Genomic DNA, 15,390 nt, shown 5'->3' with positions numbered 1-15,390 from the left:
GCAGCAGCAAGCAACCCAGCTCCAGCCCACTCTACTCCGTGGGAAGAGGTGGGGAGGGGCAGGAGAGGGAAGAGGCAGGGCGCGGGATTGGGGGAAGGGGTGGAGTGGGGGCAGAAAGGGGGTAGGGCAGGGTGGGGTGGGGCAGGAGCAGGAAGAGGTGGGGCCTGGGATTGGGGGAAGGGGTGGAGTGGGGGCAAGGCCTGGGCCAGAGGGAGTGGGGGGGTTGTCCCAGGCCCCTAGGGATGGCCCTGATCTTATGTGTGGAGAGATGAGGCATTTGCATCCTCTTGTCCCTGTGCTGCGACCACTGCTCCAGCAGCTGGTCTGTTCATAAGACAAGAACTTGAGTAAGTCTCTCTAATGCACAGGGCAGTTCACCCCATCCCAGTAGGTGATCCCCCAGCTGGTTCACCCCATCTACTAGGTACCATTGCTGCCCTTCCCCTCCTGGTTTCTCCATCTCTCAGGATGTTTTTACCTTGTTAATATCCTCCACACTTCGCACCTGGAACTCAGTCAGTCCTGGTACATACAGCTGCCCGCTGCCATCCGGGCACAGTTTGATGTCCAGCTTCTCCTGAGGCTCCTTGCCAAGCAAGTCCCTGTAAAGATGGGTAAGGTGACCCTCCCCTCAGACTCGTGTCATTTTCTGTTCCCTATACTAGTGACTTACAAAGGTGAAAGGTATGAGGCCTTTCAGCCTGACCACCCCTGAACTAATGTCCCCACCAAGGAAACTACAGCCCGTGGCAGGCCAGGCTCCCATGCTCTGCTCTGCTCTGCCAGTGGTCTGGTTTATGACCTAGACAGGACAAGCTTCTTCCAGCCGTTGGAAGCCAGGATCTCTCCTCAAGCATGCTTACCCCAACTGTTGCCCACAGAACCTTTTCATTGGCTTTGGGTGAACAAGCACAGACTAAATACTAGCAACACCAGCTATACGATTTGCAGAGGAATCATTTCCCACTGGATGCTTCCTCATCTATTTATAGTCTCAGCTCTTCTATTTTCTGTGTGTGTGTTATTTGTCTGTCAGGAATGTAACATAACCCATCCGTATAGCGCCCCAAACAGATCCACATTCAGAAGTTCCACTCCCCTGTTTCCACCTGATCTGACTCATGCCTGGTTTGCAGCTTTTATTATCTCAACAACTGACAGTCTCCGTCTCAGGTTCAACCTACCCAGTTGCTGTATAATTAAGTCATTTTTCCAGTGTCTTTGCTGCCACCCTTATATGCTCCATTCCCACCCCCAACCCTACTCCTGAAGGAGACAAGAAGAAGAATTCACTGGAGGAAAATGCTTCTCATTTCTTTGAGACCATAGCTCACAATTTCCAAACGTAACAACCAAAGTGCCAAAGGCACAAAACACAGGCAGAGAATGTTAATGTAAAAGAGCTTCCAATTAAAGCTTGTTGGGGTTTCCACATCCATTAGCGGAAAATGAGGAGGCAGAGAGCGAAAGCATGAAGGGGAAAAATACAGTCTGATTGCTGGCTGATGTTTTAACAGGTGTTGGCATGAGCGAGAGGCCATAGAAACAGAAGGCATTCTAGGAACCCAAGGCTTGGGAAGAATTCCAGGCAGGAGTTCTGAAAGCCCTGTGTGCTGAGAAAAATCCCCGAGCCCGCTAAAGCTAGGGGACTGGAGCACACATCAAAAACAGAATGTACAGCCCAGGATCAGTGTGGTAGTTTAAGATTTTGGAGACACCATATGCTTCTTAATTACCTGTACATGGGAGAGAAGAGACCGTACACTAGACAAGTTGGAGGAGGAGAGATATATGAAGCGAACCTGCTTTTCAGCCATTAAGAATTCCCAGCCTAAGCACTACAAGTAAACTCCCTGGTAAACACAACGAAAATAGGTTCCAAAGTAGTAGCCGTGTTAGTCTGTATCCGCAAAAAGAACAGGAGGACTTGTGGCACCTTGGAGACTAACAAATTTATTTATTTCTCACTTCATCAGATGCATGCAGTGGAAAATACAGTGGGGAGATTTTATATACACAGAGAACATGAAACAATGGGTGTTACCGTACACACTGTAACCAGAGTGATCAGGTAAGGTGAGCTATTACCAGCAGGAGAGAAAAAAAACCTTTTGTAGGTGGGCCATTTCCAGCAGTTGACAAGAACATGTGAGGAACAGTGTGTGTGGGGGGGGGGGGAATAAACAAAAAAAACTTCAAAAACAGACTCCAAAGAGATACTGCTGAATTGGAATTAATTTGCAAACTGGACACCATTAACTTAGGCTTGAATAGAGACTGGGAGTGGGTGTGTCATTACACAAAGTAAAACTATTTCCCCATGTTTATTCCCCACCCACCCGCCCCCCACCGTTCCTCAGACAGTCTTGTCAACTGCTGGAAATGGCCCACCTTGATTATCACTACAAAAGGTCCCCCCGGCTCTCCTGCTGGCAATAGCTCACCTTACCTGATCACTCTGGTTACAGTGTGTATGGTAACACCCATTGTTTCAAGTTCTCTGTGTATATTAATCTCCCCACTGTATTTTTCCACTGAATGCATCCGATGAAGTGAGCTGTAGCTCATGGAAGCTTATGCTCAAATACATTGGTTAGTCTCTAAGTCCTCCTGTTCTTCTTACACCGACAATAGACAGCCTGGTTCAGAGTTCAGGTGTGTCATTTATGCCCAGCCCTGCCCACGTGCAGTGCGGAGCCACCTTGCCCTGGAGGAGCACCAGGACAGATTGCCCTTGCCTTTGCAGGGTGACTCAGCGCACACACTCCATGTCACCCATTAAGGGACACAGACATCCCACACTCAAGCTTTCCTACAGACTCCCACCCTTCCCAGGCTCCCTTCCTGTTACCTGAGCGCCTCGTTGTAAATCTCCGCCACACTGACAGTGATAGTGTAGCCCCAGTCAGACGCTTTCCTCTGCACCTCGGAGAAGAGCAGCTGAAGAGCTCGCTGGTTGATTCCTGGGTTTTCAGGAGTTCCCTGATGATCGCGAAAAAAATCTCACATGTGACATCAATGGAGAGAAAGGTGTGACAGAGTGACTGACACAAGACTCACCACTGAGCCCATACGGTGTGCAGTTGTGAGGACACCGGTAGGATATTACACCACGACAAAGCTTGGAACAGGCATCCATGATTCACTGTGGAATCACCAAGATCCACCTCCCACGCTCATGGAAGAGAAGGGGAACAGCCAGAAGGTTGCAAAACAACCAGGTTCCAACCTTCTTCTTCAGACTGTTCTGCTGTTGGCATTGTGAGGTTTGTTACCAACTTGGAAGATGCATAGTCAGGGCTGCTGTGCATGGTTAATCAGGGAACATCATTCTTGGTCATGGTGACAAAGGGGGAATTTACACACATTTACCCATGACCATATCCGTTACATACAGTGATCTAGGGATCAATCTACCCTCACCCTTCCTCAAGAAATGATGACACTGAGCTGTAGAATACAGGAAGCAAAGCAAGAAGACACACTGAAAGGGAAGATGGAGGGAGATAGAGAGAGAAAAGGCGAGAAGGGGAAATTTACCTCCATTGTATATGTCTTGCCTGCACCTGTCTGTCCATAGGCAAATATACAGACATTGTAGCCATCAATACAGGATGTGATCAGGGCCTGAACTTCCTGGAATACCTGCCAATGGGAAAGAAATAAAAATGAGCAATATCTGACACCCCAGCATAACCACTCCCCCTGCTGCAGCCTCTCATACAGATTACACTTGGGATTGACTGGCTGTGCTGGAACCTCTCGTTTCTACATTAATTTATTGCATACCATTGGGTGACGGAAAAGCATATACATTTATACCGGCAGGAGCAGAGATACAGCTCTTAAGTCTACTCGAGTTCTCCTCTGCCGGCTTATTGCTCCTTTGGAGGAAAGAGTTGCTTTACCTTCTCTTCTCCATCCTTCCCCTACAAAATCAGGGACCTGTGCGTGATCTGCGACCTTATGAAATAATTATGTGTACACTCATGTTGACCCACACCTTTCTCTTGAGGTGGAAGTCCATGCTAATGTACTTACATCTTGCTGTGTTGCCTGCGGCGAGAAAACCTTGTCCAGTTCAAAAGACACCTGCTTCCCCTTGTGCATCAGGTGCAAGATAGCGTCGTCGTCAGGGTCAAAGGTCACTGAGTTGGCTGCTTCAGGTCCTTCCCCATCTTCTTTAGTTATTGGCCGGACTCGGCCAAACACACGGATATTTCCTTTACAAGACAAAAATACAGACTAAAACACAGAGACAAGCTCTCGATCAACCTTCCCACCGATTATCTCTTATCAAAGGGCATCAGACAGCGAAGGTGCTTAACACCATCCACTTCACCGCTCGCATTCTCTTCTGCAACTCCAGATCCCAAAGGTGGAGACTTAGAGTAACATGCTCCAAGACCACCAGCCGGATCATGCAGACTTCCCACAGGACAGAGGTTTTGCTAGTGCCCCGCACAGAATATGTGACGCATGCATGGGTGGAGTCACAAGACACTGTTGTCTGCAGCAGACCACGAATCATGTCCCTGGTAGAACACAGTGAAACCACGGTGATCTGGAGACAGACCACAATAGGTTACTGTGCGACAGAAATGCTGAAGCTTTTGTTATTGCCCTTATGGGTAGGGCCCCCCAGAACCAACGATCCCAGCCTCACGCCTGAACAAATGTCTAACTTCAGTCCAGTCACAAAGCTTGAAGTGGGAAGTCTCTGCCCTACAGCTGCATTAATGTCACCCACCGAAAAGATCTGCCCTACATCGCTGTCTAAATAATATCTCTCACAAACACACCTTTCAGCCGCACCAGTTCGTTGTGACATTTTTTCCGGAGTTGCAGCTCCCGGCGGTATTTCCTGAGTAGCTCTCGATTTGTGCTGTTCACCTCCTCAATGGCTTGTCCAATCTGAAGAGGAGGAGACACAAATTATGAGAGGGGAAAAAACTGAAGTATGGCGAACCCCCACCACAGCATGCTACCCACACATACACCCACACACCCCCCCTCTTTCACACACACACACTTCTCTTTCACAGTGCAGGAACCAGAAAAGGAATCTAACAAGGGAAACATGGGGGATGTTCCCGTGGCAGAGAATCAAAGAGCATCTGTCTCCTTCATGCTCACTGTGCAAACCTAATTGTGGCAGAATCAAAGCGACAGTGTTAGGTCCTTCTCTTCCGCAGAGCAAGGATTCTCCTGCCATACTCACCTCTGCCTTGGCATTCCGCAGAGCTTCCTGCAGTAGCAGGGGGAAGTCTCGGACCTGCCGTTTCAGGCTGTTGTAATCATTGGTAAGGGTTCGGAGTGCTGGCTGTAGTGTGAGAAGGTTTGTCCGGACCCCTGCAAACAAACATAAGACAATTGATAATCCTCACATTCAGATCCCACCTTGAAGGTGATAAAGCCCTTCTCTTGTTTGGAGCCTTCACTTGGAAGTGTAGGTCAGAACTCAAACTACCAACAGAGCAGATGGCAGAGATGTGGGGAGGATTCACTAATGCTGCTGGGCATTTCTAAATCCAAGTGTGGCTTTCCTCTCGTCACTCCAAAGGAAGTCCTGGTGCAAATGAGAATGTGTAGCATCACCTGGAAAGCTACATTCCCCAGTACCTGTACCACCCACCCTCGTCAGGTTGTTTTGGGACTTGCTTCCCCTGTTCCTCACCTGCCAGGTTCTCATGCACAGCTTTCATTTCTACTTGAGCTCGTGCAAATGCCTCTTCAATGGCCCGGTTCTTGTCATCTTCCATGTTCTGCATCTCCTCCAGCATCTGTCCATGTGTCTGCTCCAGTTCAGACTCATACATCATAATCTAGGAAGGGACCCAAACCGGAGTTATTCATCTGTGACAAAAACCAGCATCACAAAGGCCAAGCCCAGCAGGACTGACTCACTCACCCACCCACCCAATATTTCATGCCAACTCTTATCAGAGTTTGCTAAAATTCTTTTACTTGTACCATGGGGCTAGGTGAGTAAGTCAGAAACAGTCAATCAAAAAGGGCCATTGAACAAGGAGTAATGTGATCAGTGGAACTTCTTCAAGTTGTTCCCATATACGTTCCCTGTGTGACCCAGGGACCTGAGCTCTGAGGTTGGATGCAGTTTGCTATGTTCCTTTGTAGCTGTTTTTCTCTCCTTTTCCACCCACGCATTGTATATTTTCCCCTTCTCTATGCAGTACTGATTACCTGGGCTCTGAGCTGGGCTGCAGTCTTCTGAGACTTCTGTAGTTGCTGTTCCATCTCCTTTAGCACCTGTCTCTGCATCCCCACTTGCTCCTGCAAGTACTGATTCCGTGACTGGGTCTCACAGAGAGCCTGCTTTGTCTTGGATGACTCCACTTCCACCGTTTTGATGATATACTACAAAAAAATTCCCAACACAAGCACTTGAGAAACTCCCCACTATCAGGCCTGGGACAGACACGGCCTTGGCCGAATCAAAGGCATTCCCCACTGAATTTCCAAGGAAGTTTATCCATAAGGACCAGATGAAACCGGCAAGTCCTTTGGAGCTCAGTGCAGGTCTGCATAACCACCATTACGGATTTACCATAACTTTAAACAGGTAGTGGCATCTTTAGCGCACAAAGCTGGGACTCTTATTTATATGACAGATTTCACCTACCCTAAGCACTTTGTACGCTGCCAGGGTTCTGTATAAGCTACAGACAAACAACAAACAGTATTCAAACCGCCTGCAAGCTCCTCCTAGATTCTCTGAGTCAAGGGCTAGCCCATTTTATACCCCTTTGGACATCAAGGGGTTAATAGGGGAGAAAGCCTGGCAGAGTTTGGCCCTTTCTCTCTAAGCAAAATGTAAAGGCATGCCTTCTGCGTGGATTTATGACAGCAAATGGGCAGAATGATCAATAGGAATCGCCCTGCATAAATGATTTGTTCCATCTCACCTTTATCTGCTGGGGTTGGGCTTTCAAGCTAGCTATAGTCTCCTGACTGTCCCGCAGCCTCCTGCTGAGTCGCTCCTCCTCCTCAGCCTTCTCTGCAAGGGAGTCCTTCAAGCGCAGCTCTACCTCTGCCAGGCGGTTGGTCTTCTGCTGCACTTCCAAGTCCAGCTCCGGCAGCCTCCCTTTCGCCTCCTCCATCTCCAGCTGCAGCTGGGCCACCCTTTCTTGCAGCCTCGCGTTCTCCTGCGAACCAGGTTGGGAGAGGGGGGAGAGGAAGCCAAGTTTCATGTGATCAGCAGGCAGCAAGCACATGATACATAATGAACAGCTCTGTCTGCACTGCCCACCCTCGGGACTTCGCTACCTGGATGTGTTCGCAGTCAATGCATTTCACATGCTGCTTCTTCAGCTTCTGCAGCTCCGCCTCACATGACTTCATGTCTTGCTTTAGGTGCTCGTTCTCTGCAATGAGCAGATCCCTGTGCTTTTCCAAGTCAGTGCCACCCTGAAAAGGGCAGAAGAGGAGACAGAGTGTTTTTTAACCCAATATTTTACTTTCAGTCAGTGGGTCAAATTCTGCGCTCTCCCTACACCCATGCAATGCATTTGACTTCAGTGGAGTTGCACCAATAAAAGAAAGAACAGGATTTGGCACAGTATCTTTAATAATAATTAAGGATTCTACATTTTTCACGCACTATACACACGTGAAGAAAAGGAGGACTTGTGGCACGTTAGAGACTAACAATGCTCAAATAAATCGGTTAGTCTCTAAGGTGCCACAAGTCCTCCTTTTCTTTTGGCGAATACAGACTAACACGGCTGCTACTCTGAAACCTGTACACATATGGTACTCCTGAAATGCAGCCATCTCTGGGGTGAAGGGCAGAATGCAGCCACTGAATACCACAATAATAGTGGCATGGGAAATTTTGTCCAAGGACACCAGCAGCAAACTCCTGCTATGGAGAAGAGTGCCAGGGCCTCTGTTTTAAGGCTGCATTGGACAAACTTCCATGTAACTTAATGGACTTCAATTTATCTACCTTAGGTTGGCCCAAATCCATCTGGGTCAAACCTATGGTTCTGGGAGTATTTCATTCATCACCCTTAGGCTTCTAAACAATCCCCATCTGCACTGAGATTTCTTTCTTTTCTCTCCCTGTTTTACTGTCTCATATGTAAAATACTAAGGACCAACAACAACCAACAACTTCAACCAAGAATGTAACCATTTCCTTAGGGGAAAAACACATGTAATACAGATATAAAAAACAGATAAGTTTCCAAGGGCTCACCAACTCAGAATGGAGTCTGTTCACTTCCTGAGCTTGATCCAGGAGTTTCCCCTTCAGACTTTCAACCTGTCAACACAGGCACAAGTTGACTAGGCTGGTCCCCTTTTTATTTTGACCACAAACACCTCCTCCCGACACACACCAGCTCAAATTACACACAGCTTCACTTGAAGCTGCAATGCTCCGGCACAAAAATAAGGGGCTTTAAGGCCCAGAGGGAAAAATCATGAATTTCCTACAAGCCACACAGAGCCAGACCGATAGACTGGGTAGTTACGAGTTGCGGAACCCCCCACCCCAGAGAAAGCAATGTCCAAGACTACCAAGCTGGCCCTGAGAAGACAACGAACCATACCAGCAATCCCCAAATTACATGGGGTGCTATTCATCAAACAAGCAACGCACTCTCTTTATTTCTGCTAACATGACTGTAGAATACCATGTAGGCAGCTTTTCTGGAGAGAACTGGGTACATAGCAGCCCTGGCTAACTGTGAGCTGCCACTGAAAACATCAACAGAAAGTGGGAACATAAAAAGATTCAAGCTGGAAAGGAAATAGACTTATTTGGTCCCTTACTCCACACCTGCGATCAGCGCAGATACCTGGCAGTATCTTCTCCAATCCAGTTTTAGTTCCAAATAATGGGCCCCCCACCACTGCCCTGGAGCAAATCATTCCTCAGAGTGAGACCACACTGTTAGGACTATTTCCTGATATTCAGCAAAAGTTTTCTTTGCTCAGTTTCATCCCATTTCCTCTGATAATTGCTTGCACATTTGAGAGCTACCCACACCAAATACTCATTTTTTGCCTCAATGCACGTTTGAGGATTAAAAATAAAAAAAGATTTTTTTTTCAGGTAACCTCCTCTACCACATGAGCATTTTGACAGCTTGTCCTCCATTCTTTCACCAACTCTTGGGAGAAACTTTAATGGATAAAAAATGTTGTTTCTTATTGGAGAAATCTTCCACCCCAACTGTGCTCAGAGATCAAATCGTCCCCTCCTTGCCAGGGGTCTTTGCTTTCCTCTATCATAAAAACGACCATACTGAGTCAGATCAAAGGTCCATCTATCCCAGTGTCCTGTCTTCCAACAGTGGCCAATGCCAGGTGCCCCAGAGGGAATGAACAGAACAGGGAATCATCAAGTGATCCATCCCCTGTCTCCCATTCCCAGGTTCTGGCACTTTTTGCTTTTTCTTCTAGGAAGATGTCTATTACTTTTTTTTTCTTGCAGTGGCTTTTAAATTCCTTTTATATGGTGAGGTTCGTGAAGGAGAATCCTCCTAAACAGACGTCAAAGAATATTTTTTTCCATGTACAGCACACCGTTCTCCTTCCATGTGTGTAAGGGATATCCGCTCCAGGGATACAGTAGATCGAAGTCTGTAAGCTGTGCTTAATTTGTCCCAGGGCTTGCTAGGACTGAGCCCCAGCACCTGGCAGCTTGGCAGTCCATAGCCCCGGCACCTCTGGGCTTGCTGCATCCGTTACGAATGTAAAAATAAATCACTCGAGCTGTGGCAACTCTTTCATTACAGATTAAGCCCTGGCTGGACGTTACTAGTATACCCATCTTCATACCGATGAACAAGAGAAGTGAGGGATTTTGGCAAAACGTACGGGATTTCTGCAGAGCTCTCACTTAGTTCTCTGCTCTACCTGGTCCTATTCTTCTATCAGTGTCAGACAAGGAAATCCACTGGAAAAAATGACTAACCTGAACCGCTGCAGTGCAGTCTCAGAGACGTCACACCAGCTACACCGCAGGAGTCCATTATTTTGACTTTACAGCGCCCCCATTGTGTGCTGTGGCTTCACTAAAGACAAAATACAGCGTCCTCGCCCCCAAAGCACTTACACGGTATGGTCTCAATCCTGCAATGAGAGCCACACAGGCAGACCCCTGCACCTGTGCTGAGCCCCATTGACTCCAGAGGGGCTTCACACAGGTACAGTGGTCTGTCTGCCTGAAGCAACCTGCAGGACAATAGGCTAAATTTGACCAGAACAGGGTGATAAACGGTAAGGGGGACTTTTGCAGACGATTACACCACGCACATCATGTTTACCCTCAGGACAGCTGCAAGTGTCCAAATTTCAATATTTAAGAGACTGTCTGATGGGCAGCCTTTCTGTTCAACATTTAATGCTTCCTGTTGCCAGCCAAGAGAGCTGGGCTCTGTCTCATGGTCAGGGCTCTCAATCTCACAGGATGGCAGGAGTGGGAGGGTTATGGCAGCAGTGCAGACACACAGATGGAACCTGAGTTACTCTAAGGTAGCGAGGGGATGCCTGACAAACTCCCAGAGGATTAGGATAAAGCCAGGACAAAACCTGTGTTTCAACAGCATCGGCCAGACCAAAAGGTGAGCTAAACCCTCTGACGCTGGCAAAGCAGGTGCCAGCTCATGCCAGGCCTCCATGTCTCAACTGAGCACTGACAAATACTTAGCTGGAATGAGGGTATGTCCACACTACAAGATTATATTGACATAAGTTACACTGCCATAGCTCCACCACCATATTTACATCACTTCTGCATGTCCACACGACTCTCCTTGTGTGGGCAGTGCGCATCCCCACCAGGAGCGCTACGCCTCTTGTGGAGGCAGAGTTATTAAATTGGTGTCCTGGGTGAGTTACATCGGCGGGAGCAAAATTTTACAGTAGACTCTTACAGAGTTAGGTGGACATAAGCTGCCTAACTCTGTAACGTAGAGCAGGGCTCAGACTGGCTCACCTCTGTGTTCATAGAATCATAGAATCTCAGGGTTGGAAGGGACCTCTGGAGGTCATCTAGTCCAACCCCCTGCTCAAAGCAGGACCAATTCCCAGTTAAATCATCCCAGCCAGGGCTTTGTCAAGCCTGACCTTAAAAACTTCTAAGGAAGGAGATTCCACCACCTCCCTAGGTAATGCATTCCAGTGCTTCACCACCATCCTAGTGAAAAAGTTTTCCTAATATCCAACCTAAACCTCCCCCACTGCAACTTGAGACCATTACTCCTTGTTCTGTCATCTGCTACCACGGAGAACAGTCTAGAGCCATCCTCTTTGGAACCCCCTTTCAGGTAGTTGAAAGCAGCTATCAAATCCCCCCTCATTCTTCTCTTCTGCAGACTAAACAATCCCAGTTCCCTCAGCCTCTCCTCATAAGTCATGTGTTCCAGTCCCCTAATCATTTTTGTTGCCCTCCACTGGACATTTTCCAATTTTTCCACATCCTTCTTGTAGTGTGGGGCCCAAAACTGGACATAGTACTCCAGATGAGGCCTCATCAATGTCGAATAGAGGGGGGCGATCACATCCTTCGATCTGCTGGCAATGCCCCTAATTATACAGCCCAAAATGCCATTGGCCTTCTTGGCAACAAGGGCACACTGTTGACTCATATCCAGCTTCTCGTCCACTGTAACCCTAGGTCCTCTTCTGCAGAACTGCTGTGTAGCCATTCGGTCTCTAGTCTGTAGCGGTGCATGGGATTCTTCCGTCCTAAGTGCACTTGTCCTTGTTGAACCTCGTCAGATTTCTTTTGGCCCAATCCTCTAATTTGTTTAGGGCCCTCTGTATCCTATCCCTACCCTCCAGTGTGTCTATCTCTCCTCCCAGTTTAGTGTCATCTGCAAACTTGCTGAGGGTGCAATCCACTCCATCCTCCAGATCATTAATGAAGATATTGAACAAAACTAGCCCCAGGACCGACCCTTGGGGCACTCCACTTGATACCGGCTGCCAACTAGACATGGAGCCATTGATCACTACCCGTTGAGCCCGACAATCTGAACAGCTTTCTGTTCACCTTATAGTCCATTCATCCAGCCCATACTTCTTTAACTTGCTGGCAAGAATACTGTGGGAGACCGTGCCAAAAGCTTTGCTAAAGTCAAGGAATAACACGTCCACTGCTTTCCCCTCATCCACAGAGCCAGTTATCTCATCATAGAAGGCAATTAGATTAGTCAGGCATGACTTGCCCTTGGTGAATCCATGCTGACTGTTCCTGATCACTTTCCTCGCCTCGAAGTACTTCAGAATTGATTCCTTGAGGACCTGCTCCATGATTTTTCCAGGGACTGAGGTGAGGCTGACTGGCCTGTAGTTCCCAGGATCCTCCTTCTTCCCTTTTTTAAAGATGGGCACTACATTAGCCTTTTTCCAGTCATCTGGAACCTCCCCCGATCGCCATGAGTTTTCAAAGATAATGGCCAATGGCTCTGCAATCACATCCGCCAACTCCTTTAGCAGTCTCGGATGCAGCGCGTCTGGCCCCATGGACTTGTGCTCGTCCAGCTTTTCTAAATAATCCCGAACCACTTCTTTTTCCAAGGAGGGCGGGTCACCTCCTCCCCATGCTGTGCTGCCCAGTGCAGTAGTCTGGGAGCTGACCTTGTTCGTGAAGGCAGAGGTAAAAAAAGCATTGAGTACATTAGCTTTTTCCACATCCTCTGTCACTAGGTTGCCTCCCTCATTCAGTAAGGGGCCCACGCTTTCCTTGACTTTCTTCTTGTTGCTAACATACCTGAAGAAACCCTTCTTATTACTCTTAACATCTCTTGCTAGCTGCAACTTCAGGTGTGATTTGGCCTTCCTGATTTCACTCCTGCATGCCCGAGCAATATTTTTTTACTCTTCCCTGGTCATTTGTCCAAGCTTCCACTTCTTGTAAGCTTCTTTTTTGTGTTTAAGATCAGCAAGGATTTCACTGTTAAGCCAAGCTGGTCGCCTGCGATATTTACTATTCTTTCTACACATCGGGATGGTTTGTCCCTGTAACCTCAATAAGGATTCTTTAAAATACAGCCAGCTCTTCTGGACTCCTTTCCCCCTCATGTTATTCTCCCAGGGGATCCTGCCCATCAGTTCCCTGAGGTTGTCAAAGTCTGCTTTTCTGAAGTCCAGGGTCCGTATTCTGCTGCTCTCCTTTCTTCCTTTTGTCAGGATCCTGAACTCGACCATCTCATGGTCACTGCCTCCCAGGTTCCCATCCACTTTAGCTTCCCCTACTAATTCTTCCCAGTTTGTGAGCAGCAGATCAAGAAGAGCTCTGCCCCTAGTTGGTTCCTCCAGCACTTGCACCAGGAAATTGTCCCCTACACTTTCCAAAAACTTCCTGGATTGGCTGTGCACCGCTGTCTTGCTCTTCCAGCAGATATCTGGTGATTGAAGTCTCCCATGAGAACCAGGGCCTGTGATCTAGTAACTTCTGTGAGTTGCCCGAAGAAAGTCTCGTCCTCCTCATCCCCCTGGTCCGGTTGTCTATAGCAGACTCCCACCACGACATCACCCTTGTTGTTCACACTTCTAAACTTAATCCAGAGACACTCAGATTTTTCTGCAGTTTCATACTTGAGCTCTGAGCAGTCATACTGCTCCCTAACATACAATGCAACTCCCCCACCTTTTCTGCCCTGCCTGTCCTTCCTGAACAGTTTATATCCATCCATGACAGTACTCCAGTCATGTGAGTTATCCCACCAAGTCTCTGTTATTCCAATCACATCATAATTCCTTGACTGTGCCAGGACTTCCAGTTCTCCCTGCTTGTTTCCCAGGCTTCTTGCGTTTGTGTATAGACACCTGAGATAACTCGCTGATCGTCCCTCTTTCTCAAGTATGAGGCAGGAGCCCTCCCCTCTCACGCGCTCCTTCTCATGCTTCCTCCCGGTATCCCACATCCCCATTTACCTCAGGGCTTTGGTCTCCTTCCCCCAGTGAACCTAGTTTAAAGCCCTCCTCACTAGGTTAGCCAGCCTGAAGATGCTCTTCCCTCTCTTCATTAGGTGGAGCACATCTCTGCCTAGCACTCCTCCTTCTTGGAACACCATCCCATGGTCAAAGAATCCAAAGCCTTCTCTCCGACACCACCTGTATAGCCATTTGTTGACTTCCACGATTCAACAGTCTCTACCCGGGCCTTTTCCTTCCACAGGGAGGATGGACGAGAAGACCACTTGCGCCTCAAACTCCTTTATCCTTCTTCCCAGAGCCACGTAGTGTGCAGTGATCTGCTCAAGGTCATTCTTGGCAGTATCATTGGTGCCCATGTGGAGAAGCAGGAAGGGGTAGTGATCCGAAGGCTTGATGAGTCTCGGCAGTCTCTCCGTCACATCATGAATCCTAGCTCCTGGCAAGCAGCAGACTTCTTGGTTTTCCCAGTCGGGGCGGCAGATAGATGACTCAGTCCCCCTGAGGAGAGAGTCCCCAACCACCACCACCCACTTCCTCCTCTGGGGAGCGGTGGTCGTGGAACCCCCATCCCTACGACAGTGCATCTCATGCCTTCCAATTGGCGGAGTCTCCTTCTGTTCCCTTCCCTCAGATGTATCATCTAGTCCACTCTCCGCATTAGTACCTGATTAGTGTTAGTATTGTTAAAACAAGTATTCGAGTTCTAAAAATGGGCTTAGTGTCCAGACTTTATTGAAAGCCTGTAAACTGCTTTGTGCATTAATCTCCATTCTAACATCTGTACACCATATTGTAAGGTAATATTTGAGCATTTGCATTGTAAACCTCTGTAGCTGGGTCAGTCACCAGATTGGCAAGAGACATTAGTTAGTGTGTAATGCTGGCCTACAACACAAGGTGTCGTGTCCTGTCCCACAGAGAAGGCCCATCAACACTAGAAGAACTATTGTGGAACATCAAAGAAGATAAAAGACTTTGCTGATTGCTCCCCCCACCCCCACCCCCACCCCGCCAGCCCCGTGGAAGAGGAGACATGCAAGTGAATTCCTCCCATCAGCAAAAACAACGAGGAGTCCTTGTGGCACCTTAGTGACTAACCAATTTATCTGAACATAAGCTTTCGTGGGCTAGATGTTCATGCCCAAATAAATTTGTTAGTCACTAAGATGCCACAAGGACACCTCGTTGTTTTTGCTGACACAGACTAACATGGCTACCACTCTGAATCCTCCCATCAGGTGAGCTGGTAGCTCAAACATCCCTACAAAGGAGAAACTGTAACTCTATTCTGCTTAGACTCTAGAGGGCAAGATTTCTAGGCATAAGCATGCGGTCCCCCAGCTGCTTAACGTAGGCTAGCCCTAAGGTACATATAGAGCTTGCTTATTATACAAACTTCTATTACCTTTAGGAGTGTGTGTACATTTATCTGCTTTAAGCTTGTAAATAACTCTTTTGTTTCCTTTTCTTAGT

At 47.9% G+C, this 15,390-nt stretch overlaps 1 protein-coding gene across 9 annotated transcripts in view; it reads right to left on the bottom strand.

Moving 5' to 3' along the window:
• Positions 1–15,390, bottom strand: part of KIFC3 (kinesin family member C3) — a 48,173-nt gene that overhangs the window by 8,533 nt on the left and 24,250 nt on the right. For 7 of the 9 annotated variants that reach the window (XM_084644172.1, XM_084644174.1, XM_084644171.1 and 4 more), the window contains 11 exons: positions 8,222–8,287; positions 7,288–7,428; positions 6,927–7,166; positions 6,205–6,378; positions 5,678–5,825; positions 5,222–5,352; positions 4,803–4,914; positions 4,042–4,223; positions 3,541–3,645; positions 2,852–2,982; positions 479–602 (listed from right to left, as the gene is read on the bottom strand). In XM_084644172.1, coding sequence (XP_084500298.1) covers positions 479–602; positions 2,852–2,982; positions 3,541–3,645; positions 4,042–4,223; positions 4,803–4,914; positions 5,222–5,352; positions 5,678–5,825; positions 6,205–6,378; positions 6,927–7,166; positions 7,288–7,428; positions 8,222–8,287 — 1,554 coding nt within the window. Of the gene's footprint in view, positions 1–478; positions 603–2,851; positions 2,983–3,540; positions 3,646–4,041; positions 4,224–4,802; positions 4,915–5,221; positions 5,353–5,677; positions 5,826–6,204; positions 6,379–6,926; positions 7,167–7,287; positions 7,429–8,221; positions 8,288–9,946; positions 10,673–15,390 lie in introns of those variants that run through there. The other 2 variants (XM_084644179.1, XM_084644177.1) reach the window with 2 other exon arrangements.

This window comes from Lepidochelys olivacea (assembly GCF_965140295.1).
Source record: "Lepidochelys olivacea isolate rLepOli2 genome assembly, chromosome: 12".
NCBI lineage: Eukaryota > Metazoa > Chordata > Testudines > Cheloniidae > Lepidochelys > Lepidochelys olivacea.
This window is presented reverse-complemented; position numbering and strand designations above follow the sequence as displayed.